The 25412-nt window shown below is 45.6% G+C and overlaps 1 protein-coding gene across 5 annotated transcripts in view; it reads right to left on the bottom strand.

Annotated features, from left to right (window-relative positions):
• MVK (mevalonate kinase) overlaps positions 1-25412 on the bottom strand; it is a 130805-nt gene that overhangs the window by 104772 nt on the left and 621 nt on the right. For 3 of the 5 annotated variants that reach the window (XM_065568843.1, XM_065568847.1, XM_065568844.1), the window contains exons 2-10: positions 25296-25387; positions 25021-25168; positions 23913-24060; positions 22782-22937; positions 18772-18875; positions 17213-17258; positions 15615-15705; positions 14180-14296; positions 8447-8600 (exon numbers count right to left, since the gene is read on the bottom strand). In XM_065568843.1, the coding sequence (XP_065424915.1) occupies positions 8447-8600; positions 14180-14296; positions 15615-15705; positions 17213-17258; positions 18772-18875; positions 22782-22937; positions 23913-24060; positions 25021-25168; positions 25296-25373 (1042 nt within the window). In that variant the 5' untranslated portion in view covers positions 25374-25387. Of the gene's footprint in view, positions 1-5490; positions 8036-8446; positions 8601-14179; positions 14297-15614; positions 15706-17212; positions 17259-18771; positions 18876-22781; positions 22938-23912; positions 24061-25020; positions 25169-25295; positions 25388-25412 lie in introns of those variants that run through there. The other 2 variants (XM_065568845.1, XM_065568846.1) reach the window with 1 other exon arrangement.

The raw sequence follows: 25412 nt of genomic DNA, 5'->3' as shown, positions 1-25412 counted from the left end.
GCATTACTGCCAGCCTGGAATGGCACTGACCCCAGGGCAGAGAGCTCCAATGCCTGCAGAGCCTGCGGCTGGCCCACGCACGGGCCATCCTGGGGCCGGTTCGTACCCACCCAGGGAAAAGAGCGAGGGGAGGCAGAAGCCCTGTGGAGCCAGGCGCAGGAGAAAGGAGGGGAAGAAACACAAATAATCTTCTGCCACCTCCCTGCAGCCTCTCGGCTGCAAAGCAGAGCGTGGGCAATACAAACAGCACTGCACCGGCCATCAGCGGAGACATGCTCCGAAGTGAGAGGACTAATTGAATCGAATTGAAAAGGAGGAATTGGCTGCTGGGGCGAGAGGGGCACCCAGCCCCCCCTTTAGATTTTCAAACTGGTTCAGGGAAGTTTGTTCTCTCAAGGGCTCCCCGTCCTGGTGCATGCACCAGCCAGACAATGTCTGCAGGGTTTCTCCCCCCACCCGAGTTCCGCTCTCCCCACCCCCTGCCTTTCATCTATGCGCTCTGACATTTTCTCTCTATCACTGACCCTTTTGCTGTTCTCGCTGTTATCTCAAATAATGTCACTGCCTCTTTAGAATCTATTCATCAGAGCAGAAAGAAGCCGCTGCTGACACTGATAAAAAAAAAAACAACCATCTGTGCCTTGCAGGGGGAGGAAAGCGCCCGCACAAACCACCCCACTGCCGTTTACACAGGGGAGCCAAGCGCTAATTAAATTCCTAGCCGGGTTAGAGGCGCAAGACCGGCCTGGGAAGAGGCACCGCCAGCGAGAGACGCCCGCGAGGTCCAGCTGGCACTTTCTTCTCAGACCAACGTGAAATCTTCAACTCCTTGTCAGGTATCAGCCGCCCCGCACCTTGAAAGAGCTCCCCGCCAGGACCAGCCGCTTGGTGATTATGGAGCAAGGGAAACGCCCCCCCCCCAGGAGAGTAACCTCGCGCTGATCCTGCAGAGGAGAGGAGAGTACGCGTGGAACAGAGTCCGGCATCCCGCACAACTAGGGAAGCATTCCTGCCCGGCCCCCAGCCCACGCCTCTGTATGGCCTGGAGCCTGAGATCCCTCTGGAACTTTGTCTGACCCTTCTTGTGAACGGGATGTGGAGGCTGGTCACAGCAGGCAAGTAAGAGAATATTCTCTTGAAAAGAAATGAGCCCGTCTTTAACCCCTGCCTGCAACTGCACTGCACTGGCAGACAGCATGCACAAGGCAGCAATCCAGATACAGGGCACGCGCTTTGGTGGCAGAAGACCCGGGCTCTTGTCCCAGCTCTGCCCCCGAGTCCCTGCCCAAATCACTTAGCCCATTGCAGCCAGCGGGAATCCTGCCATTAAGTGCAGTGGGCTTCAGATCAGGGCCTTTAGCTCTGCGCCTCAGTTTCCCCATCTCTGTAAGTAGGGGCTGACACAGCTTCCTCACCGTAGTCGGGTTTGTGAAAATCTACTCCGTGAAGTTCTAAGGAATACGCCCCGGGGTCGAATCGAAGCCCCTCTCACAGCAGCAGTACTTGCTCTTGAAGCTGTAAAAGGTTCCCTACCCAACTGAAAGTCAAGACAGATAGACAGCAGATTTGTTAGGAGCGAGAACAGAAGGCAGGTATTTTATTTCATGCATGCCTTTAGCTACAAGGTCATCCCTTAAGGTTTCTGGCCAGCCAGCTCGATCTACCAGACATTTCATAACATTTTCCCTGCAGGCAGAACGATAGTGAACAATGATTTACAAGAGAGAGAGTCTGAGATTCAAAGTCTCTGCAGTCACTTTTAAAAAAAAAAAAAAGAGTTCCCCCTCCCTGAGGATTTATGATGCATTTCGGCTGCGTCTTTGCCCACTCACTCCCCTCCCACAGCTGCATGGCATCACTCCATGAGCTCTGGGTCCCTCCCATCAGCAAGACAGAGCATTAAACATCAAAGAAGTTTCCTTAAGCAAGTGGGGACTTTTTTTTTTTTTTTAAAGAAAGGTTTGACAAAGTGTCTCATTTTATGCTGATATTAGATTGAAAAGCATCCTTTTGGCTAAAACAATAAAAGTAGATTATACGCACAGCCCTCATCAGGAAATACAGCTACGTCTCAACACATTTGATCCACTTAGAGGAAAAAAACCCCTTGGTATAGTTTATATTAACGAAATCCCTGCAGAGTTTGGATGCAACCTTTCTTTAGGAGTCTCAGCCCTTTTTGCTAGAGCATTTTGCTAGTAAGAACTTACAGTACATTAACACCTGCAGCTCCCAACCAAGATCCAGCCCCAGGGTGGTAGGCACTCTACAGACAGAGTACTTGCCCTGAAGATCCTACACAGATAAGAACAGCAGCAAGGAGAAGAAACAGGAAGGTGAAGAGTCACACAGCAAGTCCAGTAGCAGTAGTAGGATTAGAACCCAGATCTCACAACCCAGCCTTCTAGTCACCAGACCGCCGTGCGCCCCCCAGACAGACTCAGAACCAACAGCCAAGCCAAAAGCTACCCAAGCAAGAAGCGATTTGAAAAATTGTTACATGTTCTTTTCCTCTGCAACAGGATGGAGTTTAGACTCCAACCTTTCCTCCCTGCTCTGGCTATTAAGAGGCCAAGCTGGGATCGTTAGTCTTTTTGCAAAGCTCCTAATGTGAAAAATGAAGCTGAAGAAAAATTAGCCAAATTACCAGGCTAATCCTTCAGCAGAAATCGTTGCTCCATTACACATCTGTAAAATGAGCCTATAAAAAGAAAAAAGACATGGGGGGGGGGGGGGAGTAAATATACGAAGCGGTTGCTCGTTTGCTGCGGATACTAGCTGCAAGGTAAGGCGGGGGGGGGGGGGGAGAAAAACACACACTCAAAATGTAATTTGCGCTTCAAATGCTCTGAGTGTTAAACTGCAGGGGCGGCTGTTCAAATGCTGCCTCGTTCTGAACCTCTTACCTGTCTGTTTTACAGGAGTGAGACAACGGCAGCAGGAACGTTTAAACAGGTGAGTACGACAGCTGTAAGAACGGAGATCCATGGATGCAGCGCTGGCTTGTGGCTAGGGCAGGGGAGCAGGACTTTTGGGTTTTATGCCTGGCTCTTGCTAATCAGAGTCAGCACCATTCACTTTATCCTCTCTCCGCCTCAGTTTACTCCTCTATGTAATTAGTAAGGTGTGTAATTAATTAATTGGGTGAGACCCAGTGTAAATGTAACTGCAATTGAAAAAGTTATTTATCCCCCCTATTTGGACAGAACATTTGTGAAAAGTAAGCAGAAAACCACCTCGGATGTCAATCACGCTATTTGTTGTGGGTTCCTGTTGATTAACCGAGGGGGTGGGGGGGGAGGGAAGAGGAAGATAAAGACAGCACTTGTGGACAGTTGTAAAATCCATGCTTACGTCTAATAAATTGGGACTGGCTCCAGCTGCTGACTTATGCAATGATGGCCCCGCTGTTGGCACAGATAACTCGCTGCCCTGCTTTGATCTCTTTGTTAACCGTTTCTAAGTGGACCTATTAGAGCTTGATGCCAGCGCCAGTCCTGGAGAAGCTGTACTGCAGAGCAAGACCCCGATATCTTCTATGCCAAAGGTGCCTCCTAACCACTATCCAAGGGCCCAGCCTTGGAATACAGGCTCCTGGTATTTCAGAAGAGTGGGTCTCCGCTACCCCCTTGTGGTAAGCAACAGAAAAGTGTTGAAGCAATTGATGGCTGTAAAGGGCACAAACCCTTTTAAAAACACTGAGGGGCTGTCTGCTCCCCTCTTGAAGGCTGAGCGCACAGCAGCCATTGTCAGAATGGACAATTTGTAGTAAGCGATCAGCTCCTAGGCACTGTGGTAATACAAATAATTCTAGAAATAATTCTTCCGTCATTCCAGGGACCATTTTCCTTTCCCTAAAGAGAAGGGACCACAGAGCCGGATACTGGATCAAAATCCATCAATTTAGAAGACAGTTCCCCATTTGGCCACCTTAGGTGATGGTTTCCATCGCTACCTCACACAAACAAGCAGCAGCCGCTCTCAGGGAGGAGGATGGGGCTCCTGGGTGAGATATTTGCCCTTGCAAATGCTAATACTGTAGTACAGGGGTAGGCAACCTATGGCACGGGTGCCGAAGGCGGCACGCGAGCTGATTTTCAGTGGCACTCACACTGCCTGGGTCCTGGCCGCTGGTCCAGGGGGGCTCTGCATTTTAATTTAATTTAATTTTAAATGAAGGGTCTTAAACATTTAAAAAACCTTATTTACTTTACATACAATAGTTTAGTTATATATTATTGAAAGAGACCTTCTAAAAACGTTAAAATGTATGACTGGCACGCGAAACCTTAAATTAGAATGAATAAATGAAGACTCGGCCCACCACTTCTGAAAGGTTGCCGACCCCTGCTGTAGCGCAAACCTGCACTCTACTGACATACAAGCACAGTTCAAGTCACTTACGCCTCATGACTGTAGCCAATCAGGTCCTTTGTCACTTGAACATCTTAATCTCACCAACTGACAATCAGATTAGGGTGACCAGACAGCAAGTGTGAAAAATCGTGACAGGGAGTGTGTGTGTGTGGGGGGGCGGGGGGGGTAATAGGAGGCTATACAAGAAAAAGACCCAAAAATAGAGACTGTCCCTATAAAAATTGGGACATCTGGTCACCCTAAATCAGATGCAACACAAGCCCAGTGAAAGACGGGCCGAAAGTTTGCTGACTGAGATGCCACAGGTCAGATGGATTTCTCCCAAGCAGGAGGGCTCTGTTTTGTCCAGGACTGAGTCCACAGTTTGAGTTGTTGTGCTAGGGTAACAGAGCCAGAGGATGAAATGGAGGCATCACACTCACTGCTCACATTTATTTAGTGAGGGAAAGGAGAGGGGAACTGAATGGTTGAGAAGAATAGTAACAGGAATTAGAGGCTTCTGTATCAAGGCTGCTGCTTTGAATATTTACTAGTGATCGAAGGTTACCATCTGATGACTCTTTGGTGTTTAATATGAGTCATGAGTTTCATGGTCTCAGCTCAGATAATTGCATCGAAGACAGTCCCCTCAACTGGCACTCAGGGATTGGGCATGGAAAGCAAAGATGGGCTCGTGCCAAGAGGTGAGCCTCTCCAGGCGCAGCATGGGCCGCTGGCGCTGTGACTGCTCAGTGGCTGGAGAGATGACCATAGTCTCCAGCACTCGAGTCACATAAAAGAAAAGAAAAATCGGAACACACACACACACACACACACACTGGGGGAGGGTGGAAGGAAGACTCACAGAAGAGTAAGAATTAGGAGGAAGCAGACAACTGCCCTCTGCCTCTCAAGCCCTGGATTGGCTGCCAAAGGCCCGTGCTAGGTCAGCAAGACAAGTTTTAATGCAGAGACAGTTATGGGGGTGTGCACCGGCGCAAGGGGAGGGAGGTGATGGTGGAAAGGAACTGAATTCAAGATTATTTTTTTTAAACACTTAAAAAGAAATATGATCAAATCATCTCTGCCTAGATGCAAGATACCTCCATGAGCACAGAAGAGGCAACATAGGTACACTTGGAAAGATTAGATTTTATTGGTAAAAGTCAAACACCAGTTTAAATAAATGTCAGTTTCACTGTATACACACAAATTGACAAACGTTTCCATTGATGATTATCAAAATTTACAGATGGCAAAGAAAGAAAAGTGCTACTTGAGAACTTATGAGTTTAATTTAAGGATATTTACTTTGTACATTTTAACACATGATGTTGACAATTTGTATTTTAACAGTTATACACAGCTTTAACTTTTTGAATCTCACCGTCTATTATAACCAAATAATTACCTGGCCCCCTGCATAATTCCCTGCAACTGTGAAAATAAAACTTTTTTTTTTATAAGTCTAGAAAATGCTTTAAAAGAAACCTAAACATCGATGTTAAGTGTCAAAATTATCAAAAAGTGAAAAATGTCATTGTGCCAAGCCTAATAGGAGGACAGGTCACATTCTCCTGGAACCAGGAGAACAGAGATTTTCTTGGGGTGAGATATGTTGTTTGATTACATATTAGGACATTCAGCAATGCTGATACACACGAAAAGGTATCCCAGAAGTCTAAGGACTTGTCTACATGGGGACGTTTATTAGTCTCCATCTATATAATTATGCCACTGTGGTTATACCATTATGGCTCCCCATGTGGAAGCGTATCTGGAATATTTTGCTGGTATGTTTCCCCATGTAGAGAGGCCCTAAAACAAGTTAGGGGTCCATCCAGATCACACTACATTGAAGGAACAGATTGTTTTGTGAAACAGCATCTGGAACCCTTGAAAAAGCAAGAAAACCCACAGTGGGAGATGCTAAATGCAGCACCTTTTGCACTGCAGAACAATTGGTGAAGTCCCACCCGTCCCTCCCCACAACCATTGGCAGCTCTTTAACCCATCCTGCTAAAAGGGTTGAAAGCAACAGACTATTTGCCCTACCCACACAGATGGGCTGCTGGGAATGCTTAACCAGGGTGTTAAGGGAAAAGGAGCTTTTTCCAATTGTCAGTGCTGAACTACAATTGTGAGTGGCATCCACCCGGCCCTTATCTAGCCAGGGCTCAATATAGAAGCAATGGGAGGAGGGAAAGCAAAGCATGGTGCTAATTCTAGTATGCAGGCTGCAATCTACATTTAACACATTCAAGTGTCAATTTGTGGATTAAGACACCATCTACATAACAGAAGTGTCTGGTCTGGAAGTTGAGGGGTGAAGGACAACAGCCCATTCCAAAACTGGAGGCTAACAAAACAAGTAATGGAAGAGATACTAACTCTGCACTGGAGAAGTAGGTCACTTGACTAGAGGTAGCATCAATTAAGAAACTGCGAAGATATTTTTGGAAATTGATTTACTTTATGGGTCAAGCTCCTCTGGCAACCCACTCCGATGAGTGGCATTAATCCATTAACGTAACCTTTGCCTGGGAATGTAGAAGGAATGTGTCCTTAACATCCTGCATTTGTGACCAAAGATTAGACTGTTTAAAAAACAAAAACCCAGGGATTCTAACAAATCTACTATTAATAGAAATACTGACAGGAGATTAAAATAAAGGAAAAGTGCCTTTGGCTTTAAACATCTTCCTGAAGATTTTGTGGTGTTATTAGCATGAGAACCAGACCATGAGACTACAAGCAGCAAGCCTGCTCAGACAATTGGTTATGGAGGCTAACATAACAGCCTAGACAGAGAAGGGATATGCTAAAGGAAACTAAAAAAAATGGGGCAAAGTGTATTAGAATTTCACTTTCTTCAGCTTTAATTATCTGAGATTCAATTACTGACACAGGTAAGCACTTTTTTTTAAAAAAAAAATCTCAGTAGTGCCTCTAACAGCATTAGTAGAAATACAGGAGCAGTATTTCTTTGCGTTCTGTGGTGCCTTTCACCAGAAACTCTCATGGTACTCTGTGCACATTAACTACTCCAGCCTCACACTGGTCTTGAGAGGCAGGTGAAGGCGAAGCGAAGAGGATACCCTACTATGGATCGAAGGGAGGCAAAATGTAATTACTCAAGCCGGAATTTGGCCAGGACACCAGGGTTAACACACCCTTCCCTCTTGTGCCCACTGTTAACATTGTAGAATTTACTATAAGTAAATTCAAGACAGCTTCAGGGTTGAGACACAGGGCCATACTCACAGCTGGGATAAGTGAGAGCAATAATTCCACGGTCTTCAGTGGAGCTGCCCCGTTAGTTACACCAGGTCTGAACTCGGGTCAGTGTCTCAGTTCACGACAACACTTCCACAGCCATGGAAAAGGGAGCAAAATATTTCAGACTGGCAATGTAAGCTGAACTCTGAAGTGCGTTCGGCACCACGGGTGGCCACTCCTGTGAAGAGTTAAGAAGCTCTGAACTTGCAGGGGCAGGAAGGCAGGGTACAGTCAGAGTCCATGTCATCTTAAACTGAATTAAAGACATGCAGAACTTCTGCTTTCAAAGATGACAGCGAATGAAGACATATTCCAGGTGCCCCAATACTGGTCTCCCAGCATTCAAATCCACAGGCACTGAGATCTTGTCTGGCTGCTTCCACCATCAATGGGGGTGTGTCTGCCAAGAAGGAAGTTACACCAGCCAGTTAAGTTAAGCTTGGTCACCGCTGGGAGATGGAAATGCCTTACTGCATGTTTAATATGGACTAAATGGTATCGCCACTGAACAGTGATAGTTACGGCCCCGCTCTGCCAGCCACCTAAGCAGAGCTCCCACCAGTCTCAGTAAAGTGAAAATGACTCAACCAATTCCATAAGCTCAGCTGGAGAAATGTAAAACAGTTCTATGAATAGCAAAGAACAAAATTAGGTTTTAATTTTTTTTAATCGGTTTAAACAATTGAGGTGCTGACGAGGCTATTTATTTATTTATTTATTTTTTAATCACAACAGTGCCCCTGTAGGTCTCTAGGGCAACATAAAAGGAAAACAGAATTAAATGATTAGTAGTAAATTAAGGATTTCTGACCTGGTCTTAGCAAAGTGATTGCACAGCCACCTCCTCCAGCGCCCGTCAGCTTACTGTGCAGCCCGTGTGTGGCGGTCACTCGGCACACATTGTCCAGTGAGCAATGGCCAACTCCAATCACGTTTAAGTGATGCTGGTTTATATCAAAGAGCTCCTTAAAACAAAGCAAAGACAACAAAACCACATGGATCACAGGTCCGGCCGGTGGGGGGGGTGGGTGGGTGCGGCACCTGGGGCGGAAGTGATGAATCCGTCACTTCTGGGATCAGCCACACTGGGGGGGCAGGTAGGGGAGGCAGTGCCTCCCCAAACAGCCAGGTGTGGCCCCACCCACACTCCACCCCCCCAGGGCCCCGCTTCAGCAGCACCGCGGGTCTCCAGGGGGCTGGGGCCACACGGCCCGCCTTCCTGGGGCAGGGGAGGCTGCAGTGGCGGTGCCGTGCACTCTCCCTCCCGGCACACTCTTCCCCCTTGGGTGGAAGGGGTGGGGCTGGGGACTAGCCTCCCCCAGCCAGCAGTTCACGCACTGCCCATGTGGTGCCTCCAAAGCGCAGGGACCGGAGCAGTCGCCCTGATTCGCTGTCCCCCAAGAACAGCTCTGGATCTCAATCCTCCAGAACAGGTCTCTTCTCCAGTGATCGAGGGCGCTATTCCAAGGTGCCTGCAAGCAGAGCTGTACTGTGGCTCAGCTACCCGTTAGGAAGTCACTGACAGGCTGCCACATCTTACTGCGACAGGAAGCTGGGCAGCGTAGCGCTGCTCGGGAACAAGCAAATGCTGAACAGTGAGACCGAGTCCACCAGCAGCCTCGGGCTTCTAGTCGAGCCTGTGACTACTGAACGGACACGGATATCAGTTCATTTTAAGACATTATAAAGAGAGAGAGATGCCAAAGGAAGCAGAGGGCCAAGAGAGCTGCCATTCACTGCAGGCCCTGTGAACTCCAGCCCTCGGTAGTCTTTGCCTGCTTCCTCTCAGTGCATGCGTAGCAGGAAAGAACAGGACACCGTAGAAATCCTTCCCTAGCTGTGGGATAGGAATCGTGCTGGGATCGCTCCCATTCCTGGCCAATTCTGCAATCCATCCAGCTCCAGTGATAGAAAGTGGAACCGCCAAGGCAGTGATAAGCAACATTAAAATCTCCCTTGTTTGTATCATACAGCACTTCTCTCCCCACTGCAAGGCAGAGATCCAGGACCCAGACCCAGGGGCCTTCCTCCAGCATGAGGCAGGTACTCTAGGTATTTGTTGGCCAACCCAAGTCAGGCTCTTAAACGTTTCCTGCAGTCCTCCTTTCTGGGAGGATCTGTGGCTATGGAAGTACAAAGCCTTTTTCCCAAGCGGAGATGATTTCTACCGCATTCACAAGCCCAGCTAATGCAAGCAGCCAGAACCCTGAGGCTATTCTCTCATGCAGGTCTCCAGCGGGCCAGGATACTGCAATAGCTACAGGACTACTCATGTCCAAATCCTGCTGTTACTACAGTTAGTTGCTTGTGGCAGGGAGGCATGAATGGCCCAGGAGATTGATAACAGGATACAGACCCTTTCACCTCTAGTGAGCAGTTCAAATACAGCCCCTGGCAATCTGGGTTCAAAGTCATCACAATCAAATAACTGTTCAGCGTCCTTTAATACACGAGTTGGAGAGACTAAGTCCAGTCCCAGCGCACAGGTAGCCAATACCACAAAACCAAGCATGAATGGCAGCTTCAGCGGCCAAGGACTGAACGACTCCATTTCCCCCGGAGAGGAGCAGTCCCACAGATTAGCTAGGCACACTGGCTGGAGAGCGTTGATGGGAGAAGCCTGCACTGCTCACAATGCGCCCACCTTGTAGACACTGAACATTACAGCACAAGGCTGAACTGGCAGCTAGCACAGAACTAAACACACGCACACAGAAATTTAAAGATTATAAGAATAAAGTGGGGGGGGGTTTGTTTAAGAAAATGGAAGCTCAGAATTAAAGGAGTTAGTTGGAAAGGAGCAGCTGGCTGAAATGCTGTCGTATACAAGGCACAGACCATTACCAGCAGAGCACTGAAAAATAGGGTAATGAGACAAGAGTGGATGAGAGAAGAAATCTCTTAAAGCAGCACCAGAAGCCCACACACAGGATATGAATTAAGTGTACATGAATGGGCACAATTCTAATTAACAGGTCAGGTCGATGGGCAGCAACTGACCAGCCTGAGCCAGATTAACATTCCCAGCCCCAGTGAAGCTCGACCCACCCATCACCTCCCATTGCTGGTTCTAGCCAGACACACTAGACATTCCGGCTCGGAACTAGATCCATCTGCCACTTGAGACCTCCACAAACGGAATGATTTGTATTACGACTACACAGAAGCCCCCACCAAGATCGGGCCCCACTGTACTAGATGCTGTACAAACACACATATAGGAAGAGACAGACCTTGCCCGGAAGGCCTACAGTCTACACAGACAGACAAATGAGGATGGGAGAGAGGAATGATCATCATTCCCATGTTACAGATGGGGAACGAAGGAACAGAGGTTAAGTGACCTGCCCATGGTCACACGGTGGGTCTGTGGCAGAGTCAGGAACTGAACCCAGAATTCCCTTAACCACAAGATTGTCCTTCCTCTCAAACACATCAGAACAGGTAGTGTTGGAAGTAAGAATTTGCTAGCCACAAAATCCTGAAGCCTTAAGGTTTTACACAGCATGGGGCCATGATCCAGTGACATAACGTAGCAGAGGGGAGTAGCTGGGAGCCACAGGCGATGTTAAATAGGGAGCCAGTTGAAAAGCCAGCAGGCCGAGTACACTATGTTAGTTGAGAGATTTGCTCTTTTCCATACCCAGGGCCAGTCTTCACACAGCGCCACGACGAGCTTCTCCAGGGCCTCTACCTGACTTTTGATGAGCACATGCTGCAGTCAGTGGCATGCCTTTGGACGATGCTTTGACTGCACAGAGCTAGGAGCTACAGGACAGCATGGAAGGTGTCAATCACTGTGGCTCCCTATCCAGTCCTACATGGGTCTCCTGTAAACACCATGCAGGTATTGGATGATGCAAAATTACCCCCCCCCCCCCCCCACCACAATTTGCAACATACTTTAGATACGTGAGGGAAGCTGGATTAGCCAGCAGTGTTTAGCACGTACACATTGCAAGCTCCGTGCACTGCATTGGACAGACCTCCATCCAGGGGCCTCTTTATATGCCTGAGTGCAGGGCGCGGATCCAAGACACCTGTCATATTCCAATCCAAGATCTGCCAGGAGTCAGATGACAGCTTATGACACAGTAGACTAGTTCAACGGCTCAAGTACAAAGACATCCAGAACCGCACATTTCAGCTACAGCATCAGTCAAAAATAGAGATATGTAGGTATGCAGCATATCATCAACTATGCCTCTGTGGGCTCTTCAGACACAAGACAAACAGAAACCAACTTACTGAAGCATTTCTCCCCCTTGTAATTTAAACAGGACCTCTCTAGCACCTTTCATCTGGGGATCTCAAAGCACTCTTCAAGCTAAACCTCACAACCCTTCTTTCATGAAGGGCCGAGGTGAAGTGAATTGTCTCAGGTCACACTGCAACTCCGTGGCAAGCCCAGGAACAGAACCTAGAGTTCAGACTCAGTCTCCTGGTCTAACCATCAGGTAGCACTCCACTACGTTACACAGAACACAGCTTTCATACAAAATCATTCTACCATCTTGGTGCAGTGGTATAAGCAAAATCCTAATTTTGATACAGGCCATTAGGAACTGAACTGAGACCTACCAAACTCCTCTCACATAGGACACCCACTAAAGCCATTTGCAGGTTTGACAGCACACAGCTCTCTCAGAAGATCTCTCTTTCCTAAGGAATGTACTCTACGAGACTATACAGCACTATAAGTGGCTCTCCATTCAGAGTGGTAACGTAGCACAGGAGAGCCTCGGCATGAAAATGGGAGGGACAAAATTCCAACCACTATGCTCTGAATAAGCACTGTGCAAACCCTGCCATTTTGACTGCATGAGAACAGTATGGCATAACTTTGCATCAAGATAGACGTTTCTCTCCCTGGACCTCACAGAGTTTACAGCCACTAACAATGGAAGTCTCCAAGCACCTCTGCAGGAGAGGGTGTCTTAGCCCCATTTTATATAGGCTGGAGAACTGATGTTGAGATGGAAAGCTTAAGTGACCTGCTCAAATTCAAACAGGATTCGTGTGGCAGAGAACCCAGGAGTCCTGAATGCCAGTCCTGTGCTTTAGCACAAGGCTTCCACTCATTCTCCAGGACCCTCAGTGCTCTTTCTGGCCCAGACTTTGAGCCTGTCACAACCGTCACTGCCTTTGTTGTTCCTCAGCCATCCGCCAGGCTCACTTCCTGACACCATCTCTATTTGGCCTTGCGATATCCCCATATCCTTCTCTTTATCTTCCCCAGACATGATGGCTACGTGCACTCATCTCCACCTGTTCACCACGGTTCCATCCACGGCAGCAAGAGACACAGATTGCCCATTGTTCCGCCGGAGGCTCCAGCCTTCACAACCGGATACAGCAAGAGACAACACAAATAAGGGGGAGGGAAACAAAAGCTACCCTTTCAAATCTCTCCTGGTGACAACTGATTGCGAACTCACCTTGGGTAGAGCATCTGCAATCCCGCCAGTGAAGGCGACTCCTTATTGTAACCAAGGGGGGAAAGCACGGTTACTTGTGGATGTGTTTGTGTGTGTGTGTGGGGGGGGGGGAGGGGGGGGGGGCGCGATAGAGAGAGAGAAAGAAAGAACAGGACATCTCGCTATCTATCAACACCTCTAGCAATGGAAGCATCAGCCAGCTGTTCTTGCAATGAAGCAGATCACTGCAATTTATGGCCTCGTTGCTTGAATTCTGTCCTATCAACACCTCTATTTCTGAGCACCCTAAGCGTTCAGCATTTAGCACATGGGACTCCCCCGCTCCCATACCAGATGTGGGTTCATCCACCTGGCCATAATGAAACATGTCCCAACAGATGCAGTCGGTGAATTAAAATTTTCCCAACACTAACTGATAATTACTTCATTATAAATCGGAACATTGAGGACAATGCCCCATACATTTGCGCGCGGGGGAGGTGGGGTGGGGAAAAAGGTCTTTAATTTGAAAGAGTCGTTTCCACAACAGCCTCCCCGTGCTTTGAATGGAGCCAAAATGAACACAGATCTTAGTCACTTCATGCATCAATGTCAAAACAGTTCTGGGCACAACAATTGCTATCTGCTCTCCTGAGCCTGGAGACAGGACAAGCACAAAGCGGGGGCTGGTTTCTAACTAGTCTATCAAAAACAGCGGCTGCTGAGTTTTGTGCTTCTGTATTGGCTTTGTCAGTAATAAGAATGGTAGTTTTATAAAGAGCTACTTCCAATTCAAAGGGCTACTGGCCATCAAATCACAAACCATTCTAAGGGAGGGGACATTCTGATCCTGAACTAACTCAGTGTCCCTTCAACTAAGGGAAATGAAATGTATGGCTCTGAAAGAATAATAAAAGCAAACAAGTGTTATATACAGGAGGTAGCAACAGTACCTTAACTACTTCAGACATAGTGAGTGCATTAATGATAGCACATATAAATTGTGGTTCACTCTGAACTGAACATTTCCTGCTATCAAAATCTCTCCCAACCTTAATGATCTTTAAATGACGTTTTGATGTGAGACTATAACAGTGTCTAAGAATACAGGCGAGAGTGTCCCTTACCTCTAGCACAGGGTAATACTCCTGTGATGGACTCTCAGCCATTGCTTCCAGAACATTTTCACACTCCTGAGAAATTGCGTCTATCGAGGCAAGCACTGGGTTCATTATAGCAGGAAACTGTGACAAGAAGAAAATGAGAGACATGAAGACAGCTCTGTGGCGCTCTGTGGCTTCACTGCTATTGTGCTGGAGGTGGACCAAGCCCTCCCAGGCTGGACAATTCATGTGCAATAAGGGACGCAAAGCAGAAGCTGGTCACATTTGAGGTGTCGGAGGAAATGGACAGAGAAACAGGGTTAGGTTTGGTATTTCAGGGTTGCAAACTCGTGTGATTTTGTTGAGATGTTTGGCATTTTTCTTAAAGCCCCAAGCTCCTGGAGTTAGGGATTTTTTTTTTTTTTTTTTTTAAATATGAAAACAGATTCTCACCAAAAAGAAGTTTCTAGCCCTCTGGTTGCAGAGACAAGCCTGGAAACAAAACTTAAAGGTTCTAAAATTCAGAAAGCAAATTACAAAAGGAAAAGAAAAAAGTTTTTTTTTTTTTTTTTTTAAATCTCACGATTTTTAACGAGACTCTTGATTCTTTGGAGCCAAACATGGTTTTTGAATGCTTGGGGTTCACCAAGCTGCTTGTCACTGCAACAACAGAAAGCGTCATGGCCAGATCTTCATTTTAGCTAAAAAAGGGAAGTCCTGGCACAGGGTTTGGATTAATACTTGCTCATTATGGGGAATGAGGAGAAATAAATCCTTTCGATCAGAATTGCATAATAGCGGAGACTCCACGCCACTAAGCATAGAAAGCCAGATAGAGAGACAATTCCTGGAGGGTGCTGTTAAGCTGACTTGGCTGGAGTGACATAGAAACTCTACAGTCAGCGTCAGATCCAATGCATCACCTTAGTGAGGATATTTTGACCTACTCCATCTTTTGGGGGGGGGGGGGGGGGAGCCCTTTCTCCTCCCCAGTTACATCCCCTCCCCCTGCTCATGCAGCAGTAATGCCAGGAGGAACATAGTAATACCACTAAACAGCTTCCAGGAAATCCATGCGAATGCAGCAATGCACACCCTGCTACCCCCCTAGAAATAATCCCAGGATCTTTTCCAAGTGCAGGTCAACTCTCCCCACCCCTTAGCAATCAATGTACAGCCTTGCTACCATTGGGTTAGCCCAGTGGTTCTCAAACTTTTGCACTGGTGACCCCTTTCAAATAGCAAGCCTCTGACTGTGCCTCCCCTTAAATATGTAAAAAAGTTTTTAATTTATAACACCATTAGAAATGCTGGAGGCAAAGCGGGGTTTGGGGTGGAGGCGACAGCTCATGACCCCCACATGTAATAACCTCATGACCCCCAGTTTGAGTACCCCTGGGTTAGCCCAATTAATAGATGTGCTTCCACGTCACTGTCATCTACCAAAAAGATGCTGCACCTTAAGAATCTTGTCTTTGACACCTGCCACAAGGACCTTGGTGCTCCGAGAGACTTTTGTGTTGGTCAATAAGATCCTTAGAGTCGGCACTCTGAAAACAAAACAAAGATTCTGAAATTCATTCTCCTCTTGATAACTGGGCAACGTCCAAGGGTTATTCCACATCCATCAACAAATTTACTCCCCCGTTCATGCCATGGTCAAACAACCTTAACGCATGTAATAACTGCTTGTACAGGCAGGGCCCCATGTATTCCGCTATTCCACAGCCACAAACTGTGTTACATAGTTAGGCTCTACAATCTTCACTTTTCTAAAAATGAAGTGCCTACCTCTTGTGATCATGAAAATAAACTTGAAAATATGAGGCTAGCGTAAACTCATGCAGTGGCATCTTCCTGTGTTTGCCACAGACTGAAACAACAGCTTTGAGAGGTGTGAACTGCCATTTTGATTTGTCTGCTCTGAAGCCTAATGGTGTCCGTTTTGTTGTCAACATGGTTAACTATTTCACTGCTGATCATTTTAGCAGAAACAAAGTTAATTTGCTTCTCACCATTTGTCCCTTTCCCGCAAAGAACACAAAGGCTACTGTACGGATTTAAATATTAAAAAATGTACAGTAAGTAAAACCCTCCATTTTTAAAATGTATCTGAAGCTGCTGCCAGGTTTTCACCACAGTGCTCTAGACTCCTGTTTAGGTCCATCTCACCTACAGACTGCTCTAACCTAGTCCAGAATGAAGGCGAGCAGAGAATCAAGGAGCCATAACATGAGAGCTTCCCCTCTCTACTGCATCGAGAAGATCCCAGGTCACAGTAGACAGTCTGGCATTGGACTATCATCCCTCTAGAACAGGCTGGTTATTTAAGACCATAATCTAACAACATACTTAACCATGAGAAGTCTTGTTAACTTTAGTAAGTGTGCGTTCAAGTACTTTGCTGGGTTGGGGCTCGGGGCTCGGTGCTCTCAATTACACATATATTGATACAACTGTGCTGGTTCTACAAATATGACAAACCTGCTTACTGAGATCCATGTTTTTCAGCTAAAATATCTTTCCTTTGAAACACGATTTGTGAGACCAGCCAGCTGGAGACATTAACTGCTAACAGAGCAATTTCATGCACTGTGAAAGATTTTAATGGCATTGGATTATAGTTCATTGGTTGGAGGTATAGAGCGCATTCTGAACCAGGGTTTGTTTTCTCTTCACATTGCAGCTTGGTTTTTGTACGGTTCTAAAATTCAATAAGCAAGAAATTGTGGTTCTGTTTTGTTTTTTTAAATGTCATTTGCTGCCAGGAGCTGACCTGATCCTGCTGCCTATAAGGCCATGAAATTAATATTGATCTTTTGTCTTGTAATCTAACTTCAGACAATGACCAAACATTTCATTGACTTCATTTTTTCCCAACCCAAGACAACAAAACTGGTTTTCAAGATATTAAAGCTACCTGATAGGTCCACTAGAGGCTTCTGGCCGCAAGATTCCTACTCACACTGTTCAGCATTCTTTTGTTACTCTCATACCTTTAGACCATAAACTCTACACAGATATGTTCTCTGTGTGTGTATATAATTTTAATATTACCTCTTTAATGATGTGATTTTTCCTGATTGAAATCGGAGCACTCCACCTAAAGTAAAGTACATACATAGTCATAGTATGCAACACATCTGAATATAATGTTTAATAAGTATATAGGGTCTTTCATCTGTAGAAACTAACCTACAGCATGAGAAGTTAATTGCAAGAAGCACAGGCAAAACAATGGGTCAGATCCTCAGATGGTGTGAGCAGGCAGATCTCCATTAACTTCAGTGGGAGATCTGGCCCAAATATGAGTAACTTGGTGCCTTCACCCTTTGCTTTCCTGTACTGGAGGGCCACAGAAAATAAAGAGATTTTCAAATGGAGAGAGTTAGGTTAGAATCAAGTCTTCATTGGTCTAAAATAATGAAGTAAGAATCAAATGAAGACTTCTGGGATAGATGTAAACACATTAAACACCAGATTCAGCGCAGTGAGAGAATATTTGTGAAGCAGAACGGTTAGTAACCCAACAGAACCCCACCAGTCAGCAAGCTTGCTACTTCATTCTCCACTTCCCAAGGTTTTGATAAAGGAGCTGTGATGAAGTCTTATTAAAAAGATTGTTAAAAAACACTCCCACACAAAGCATCACAGCACACTTGCACATCATAATTAAGACTAAGGTACAGGCGACCAAGTACGTACATTTTCCAAAGCATTATCCTGCAGTGAGATTTTTTTTTTTTTTTTTAAATTTACATTTATTTGCTCCATAATTTGTAAATTCCAGTTATTTCCATGAGGACTCCTCTTCCAAGGCATTAATGTGAATGAGGGAGATTCATATAGTAAGTCAGACATTAGTGAATTAAGCCTCTCAACACCCCTGTGAGGCATTACTGCTATTTTACAGATAGGGAAACTGAGGCACACAACAACAGAATGACTTCAAGGTCAAAGCTAAAATCAGAACTTGCGAGTTTCTGGTTCCTTCCTCCCTCCATCCCCATTCAGTCCAACAGACCATTCTCTCGCCCTCCTGAGGAGGCGAAAGTATTACTAACATTGCGCTACTGTGTGAGGGGTTTATTCTGAAGTGACATTACCTTCATTCTTTGCCATCAATAAGCAGTGAGTCTCTACTAGAGCAGGCTGGCAACGACACAGAGGAAAACTATAGAACAGGATTTGGTACTAAGATGGTGTAGGGAAGAGGCTTTACTTGTGCTTTTCCCTTTCTAATCCAGTGTGTGCCAAGAGGACAGAGACTGGGGTTAAACAGTCAGTCAGTCTGCAGGATGGATTTTGGACCCATTTTTATATATTCAAAACTCCCTGCATAAAGGGCTGTGAGCAATTTGAGATGCACACTGAAAGACCACTTAAGTTTCACTGCAGTCTGCAAGGCCCTTTGGATTCTTTGCTGAAGTGCTACTTAGGAGCAAATCCTAAGCAAATCCCATCCGATCTCCCTGCACTAGCTATGCAGCAGTGCATGAAGGGGACTGAAAAAGCCACCATTCCCAATGCCCAAGTACTGGCCTCTTCTACTCTGAGAGTGACAGCACCTGTATTCAGAGCCAAAGAGGAATGGATTGAGACTGAAAAATACATACCCCAAGTCGCTACAGAGTTATCCACACCAGAAGGCTTGCCATGGATGACCTGCTCTCCCCGAAAGGCCCATCTGTTAATTAAATCCAACTCCTCCTCAGGCCACCTGAAAGGCAAGGAAACAGTTTACAAGCGGGCAACATGCCACAGGAACCAAGGAGTCCACTAGCCATAAAGAGCAGCAGGAATCACATGAGCAGACTGAAGTGCAGCATATCAAGGGGGACACCTTGCGGGGGAGGGGAAATGAATCCTCGTCCCGCACTAATTAACAGGATGAATTAGTGCTCAGCCTAGTAAAATCAGCACTTGGCAGAAAAGGAGCACTGCCATCCAAGGCACCTAACACCTTAGTATCCAAGCCGCACACTTAAGTGCATCAGCTTCTAACAATCACAAGATGGAATCAGTAGGAACACAGCAACCGCTACTGAGTGTTGGCACCATGAAGGCTGCATGTGAGGAAATATTCTGGAAGGTTCCAAGCAGAGCGGTGTGTGTCAGAGCTGGGTCTGGCTAAATCTCCACCTGAAAGAGTCCAGTAGTGCAAGCAAAGGGCTGGATGCCTGGAACACCTGGATCTATCAGACTCCTTCTGTGGTCTTGAACATGACATTAGACTCTTGGCTTCTGTGTCTCCATCAGTAAGAATGGGGATAATACTTCCCTTCCTCACTGATACTGTAATTAGATGTCTGATATGCTTCACTACCAGTAGGCATACACCTTGGTGCCACTTTTCTTCTTCCCTCTTCCTCAGAGGGGGAGAATCCAGCTGAGAGAGAAGAGCCATCAATGGTTAAGAAAATCATCCTACCTGAGGAACAATCACAGCCCGCTAGCAGTTAGGGTTTGGGAAATGAGAAGTAGTAAGCACTATACCTTGTGCTTCCCTGTCTGTCTGCTGCATCCACCTGTTGTCTCATCTTAAACTTAAATAGAAACTCTGCTTGGCAGAGACCATCTCATAGTTATCTGTTTGTATAGTGCCAGGTACAATTGGGCGCTGGCCTAAACACACTATTGTAATCCATATAGTATTACTATTTGTACATGACGTGAGACACAGGCTGGAGAGGAGAGGAAAATGGCAGTCGTACACTGGTGAAGATTAGAGTTACCTAGAACGTGCAGAGGAAGAGGCCAGCCCTTCAGCAAGGGAGTATTAAAAGCAGGTCAGTATTACAGCAAACTACAATTTCTTTTGAACAGTGTTTGTATGATCAATATCTCAAAATGCTTCACAGGATTAAACAGCAGTGAGAAAAATCAAGAGACTTTAGGCATAAGAGGGATAAAGAGATGTTTGCCGATGAGATCTCAAGAGGTGGGGAGATACAGGAAAACACTGCCAGGAAGCAGGTGGGATCCTAGTATCAGTCCCTTGCTTCAGTATGGTTCACCAACTATTCTCATTGTTACACTAAAGACTGTATGATGCCTACACAAAATCGATGTTCATGCTTCTGCTCTATCATGTAATTCCTATTTCGGGCCTTGTACTCTAAAAATCTGTCAAATTCATATTCTCACTGCACCAAAAGCTAACTTTGAACTGCGCAGACTACAATTGATGCGGAGACATCTGATATTTATTAGTATCAGTGTCAATGTGCACTAGTCTGTTGGAGCAGTTGTTTTGAGTGCACAGGGTGGGTTTGTGGAATTTGCAGAGCATGCAGCACTGTGTATGGATTGTGTGTGTCTGTTAAGTATTTATACAGCGGAGTGGGGTGAGGAGAGCTGGAGGGCTCATAATGAGACACAGAACCTTCACCTATAGATTGCTGGTACTGATCCAGATTAGTAGTGTCAGATCAGGGTTTGGTGTATACGAAATGAGTTGGTGGATCCTGACAGGGGCCGACATCACACAAGCAATTGTCACAGTTGTCAGCATTGTTCACAGTTACTAGAAAAGAGGCCAAGAACTCAGACTGGGGGGGGAGGGGGAGGGGGAGGGGGGCAACGACACAGACATACCTTTTCTCCCATAGCATTATGGTAGAGGTACAGTAATGGAGCAAGGGGGAGATGGTTTTCGTGAATGGCCATTCTCTACTATTTATTGTAGTAGTGCCTAAACTGATACCCTTGATCCCAGTACTCTCTGACCCAGCACCAAATTCTCTTTATACCTTTTATTTAAACACAATTCTCAAAGCACATGCAATTTAAGCCTTTTTCTGCTCAATTACCACTTTATAAAGAGCCATTGTACTGGCATACTGTGTGTCATTAATAAAAACACCCTGTATTGGCTCCCATTGTGTTCCAAGTATGAGAGACCAATACAGGTTGAAATGTTAGATATTAAGGCCTAAAAATCAAGGTCTAGAATGGAAATACTAAAAATCAATTCCAATGACTGTGGCATCAAGTGTTGCATCCTAACGTCAATGGATGCAGCTCTCCAAAAGAGCATGCGTCTGCCCTTCATGCAGAGATCTTCATCTCACTGGGAGGTGTCTGAGCCTGAACATCTTGCATTTCACACACAGCTCCTTACTTCACTTGCAACTTTTAATATTCGCCCCTTGCATTATGCATCTGTGAACAGACTGTACTGTTTGGCAGTGGTGATTAGAATCTCAGACCTTTACAAGAGGAGGGGGAGAGAGAAAGAAGAGTAGAAATTATATTTCTGTGGCAGGTGAAGACAACATGTGTAACCTGTGGCTAAAGCACAAACTACCCCAGTCCTGACTCATCTCTACTCACTGCCCCATCACAGGGTATTCTTTGGGAGTGATGTTTTCCTCTCCTTCTCTAGAATATTGCACTTCAAGGTCACTTTTCATTTGTCACTGTAGCTGACAAGGACACTGCCAAACATCTGGTCTCAAAACACTTTTGGCTGGTGTCCCTTAACTGCTAGGGGGCTGTGACTATTCCTCAAGCAGGATTATTTTCTTAACCATTGATGGCTCTTCTGTCCAATTCTAAACTGGATTCTCCCCCTCTGATAAAGAGGGAAGAAGAAAAGTGTCACCAAGGTGTATGACTACTGGCATTGAAGCATAATTTACTGGGCAATACCACACCAGGCCCTGCTGACAAATGCCTCTTGTTACTCATACAACTTGTAAAGGACAAACTGATACAACTTCCCAAAGAAATCAGAAAGGTTCATTGTTGTTCCTCCAGCTCCATATGTACACTGAACTCTATGGAGAAATAACCACCTTGTCCCACTGTCTGCAACTCAGGGGATGGGCACAGGCACACCCCTGGGCCCATGTAGTGGCTTCAGTGGAGGTTTGTGCACTGGCAATTGCAGGATTGGGTCCTAAGTAGACACAAGGACAGATGGGGAGACCCTGCAGGAGAAATGATGGGTTGGGAAGGCAAGGACTACAGAAGGGAGATCATGCAGTTGCTGAGGTTAACAGTTACATGGTCTTATTCTTTACCTGCTCAATCAAGTGCAGGGGAAGATCCAAGTTTACAGACCTCTAAGGGGCTTCCATAGAGATAGGACCATATATAGGAGTGCGTGTTAAGTTTACATGAGATCACGTATCTGGTTATATTTTTTTCTTGCAATGTTAAGTGAAGATGACATCTCAAAGCTTCACTTACCCTTTTGCATTCAAACTGTAACTGAAAATTACACTGCATCCAAACTACAAGTTACAATTAAGAAACGCAGATATTTATGCCACTTCCAGTATAGTTTGGAAGACGCATTTTTGCTAGAACAGTATGTTGTATGAACAGATAGAAGTTTGCTGAAAAATATACTAGGGGACAGAGATCTCATTACTTGGCTGTATGTACCTGCACAATCTTGCAAATCATTGCTTCAGACACTAAAGCAGAACGTTTTTAACAGGTAATGTCTTGGAATCACATTTTATAACCTGACAAAATGTCACTAATTTCAAGCCATCCGCTCAGAGAGGCAGGAATATGAAGTTAAGAAACAAGCAACATTCATTTGCTTCTGACTGGAGATTTAGGGAACATTATGCTACCCCAATTCTACACACCGGCTTTTCAGATGATTTACCTGACTACGGACTTCTCCTCCTCCAATGGGCAGCCAATGGCTCCACATGCAGTCAACAGGGCAGCTGCCAAACAAACAGAATAGGCAGCACTTGAGCCTAGCCCAGCTCCTGTGGGCAGCTCAGACCACACCACTATCTCCACGCTTGGTATCTGTCTGAAACACATTAAAATGCCAAGAACATTCTCAAGATCAAAGGCAACAGATGCAAACTAAAATGGCTGTGATCACACCACCAGCACAAGTATATGACAGACATGGGCCTCCTGAACTTTCAGCTAGCACAGCTGAGCAGCTCTGCAAATCCATTGTGCTAGAAGAAAGCCTAGCTAAATTGGATTTCTCATTTCCATTGGTTTTTATGCCAGTGCTGGGGGTGATTTATTAATAGAACACCATAAATAGCACTATAAATATACCCTTAAGATTTTTGTAAATATATTTTTAAAATAAACCATTTTAGGATCCCACATCAGTAACAGTAGGTTTAATAAGCTGGCTACTGTCTGTACTGTTGCCCTCTCTTGGATAGAACTGGAACTGATTAATTGTGTGTAATAGGCTCCCTACTGCTAAAAGCGAAGGAGAATTTCCAATAGCTAAAGCAGTAAGGATATATGGTTTTGGAATAGGCTGATCACAGCTCAACTCCTACTATCACCAAGATGTTCAGAGTGGCTGGGATGTGAAGCCCTATGTAGCTAGAGACCTGTACAATGTTTCAATATTTGATTACTTCACTGCCAAAACTGAGCTCAGGATTGTGTTTCTCTTGCTACAGCTAAGATCATTAGTACGTACAGCCGATCACATTTCTAGAGCCCTTTTAGTAGTTTGTAGCAATGTCAACTGCTGTGTTAACCATGTTTAGAAGATTAGCACTATTTCTCAGTTATGACTAATCATGTTTTGGGCATATCCTTGCTGATTTCCCACCCATTCAGCACAATTTTGCTATTTCACCTAAGAGTTACTAACAAGATAAGCGCCTAAGAACTCAAAGGAAAGTTTCCCCCCCTTTATTTTACCTTTAGAGGTCTAATTTCTTGTGAAATTACAGAACAGAAATTTAACAGGAACCATGCACACCTAGGATACTGCATTCATTTCTGAGGATGACTATGTTCTTACCCATATTTAGCTGAAATAGACAGGTACAGATAGAGAAATGCAAGGGTACCAAGGCTCTCAGTGGTTGAAAGTCCAGTAGTGATTCCTGCAAACTCTTTCAGTGCATCCATTTGTTCTGGACTGGGGGATTTAGATTCATCCAAGCCATCTAGGAAAGCAATCAGTGATGGAATTATACATTTACAAAGAAAGCTTAAAAACCATTGTTCCAAATTAGAATGAGATATTTACATGAATGGCATGTCCAGTAACACTAAATAGAATAAAGACTGCCGCTATGTTTAAGCGCAAAAACTGATTACTGGTGGGGGGGAAAGAGGGAGGGTCAAGAAAAAACCACCAGCTACACTGAAGAACTGCTTCTTTCATGTTTCAGAGTAGCCCACAAAAGCTCAAATAAATTTGTTAGTCTCTAAGGTACCACAAGTATTCCTGTTCTTTTTGCTTCTTTCATGACACCCACAGCAACATCATAAATGAAACATCAGGAAAGGACTCTCTCTGACTCATCTTGAGCCAAGCACATTCATTTGTGCTAGGTGTGGTACAAGAGATAAGTGGGTGTGGAGGCAGGTGATTACAGATTTCTACAGCAAGTGACTGGTACTGGACGCTTTGGAAGACAGGACACTGAACTAGAGGGCCCCTTGGGGTTTGCTGATAAAGCACTTACATGCGAACACTAGAGAGACTTTATTCGGTCCCCTTTTAAATGGTGCATGCTAGAATCATAGTAGTTAAGAGGGAACAAGCTCCTACTGACTCAGATTGCTTGTGGCACACCCAGCACATTTGCTGCCTGCGGACCATGAGGACCAGTTAAAGCACTGGCTCTGGCAGTGTGAATGCACATAGTAAATCCAGCTGCCTGATTTGGGGGGGGGGGGGGGAGGGAGAAAGAGAGGGAAGCCTAATCAGTTAAATCCACGGTAGCTGCTAGCCACCGGCTGACCAAAACCCATCAACACACGAGATAGTTGCCAAGCACATGCAAAGTGCAATAATTGGTTGGGGTGAGATGTCACATATCAGAGGGCAGGATGAAGCCAGGGGTTTCATGATTTTTAAATATATTGACAGGTACTTCCACTGTTCTAACAGCACTTGCCTGAAAATGCTCTTAGCAGTGTCCGGAGCTGGACGGTTTCCCAGTTTAAACTGGTTCCAATATTAGGTAAGCATATTAAGACCTTTCCATTATTACTGGGTCTAATTTGAAGGAATGTTCTCAGGTTCAAGGCCACAGCCAAAGCTGCCTGCACACAAAAAAAAGTTAGACATGAGTGAGGTGGCAGAGTAACTGTGCACAACAATGAGCAAAAGGTTCGTGGTCGCCCCTAAACTAAGCATTGTCCGACTATCAACAGCAGCCGAGCGCTTTACCTTGCCATGCACGACCGCATGCTCCCCATGGAGGATAGCTTTCCCTGGTGCAGATAGTGTCAGGGGCTTGGCCAACATTTCCACTGCTTCTCCTGCAAAGCAAAAAAGGCAACAGGA

This window comes from Chrysemys picta, chromosome 15 (genome assembly GCF_011386835.1).
Source record: "Chrysemys picta bellii isolate R12L10 chromosome 15, ASM1138683v2, whole genome shotgun sequence".
Lineage (NCBI taxonomy): Eukaryota > Metazoa > Chordata > Testudines > Emydidae > Chrysemys > Chrysemys picta.
This window is presented reverse-complemented; position numbering and strand designations above follow the sequence as displayed.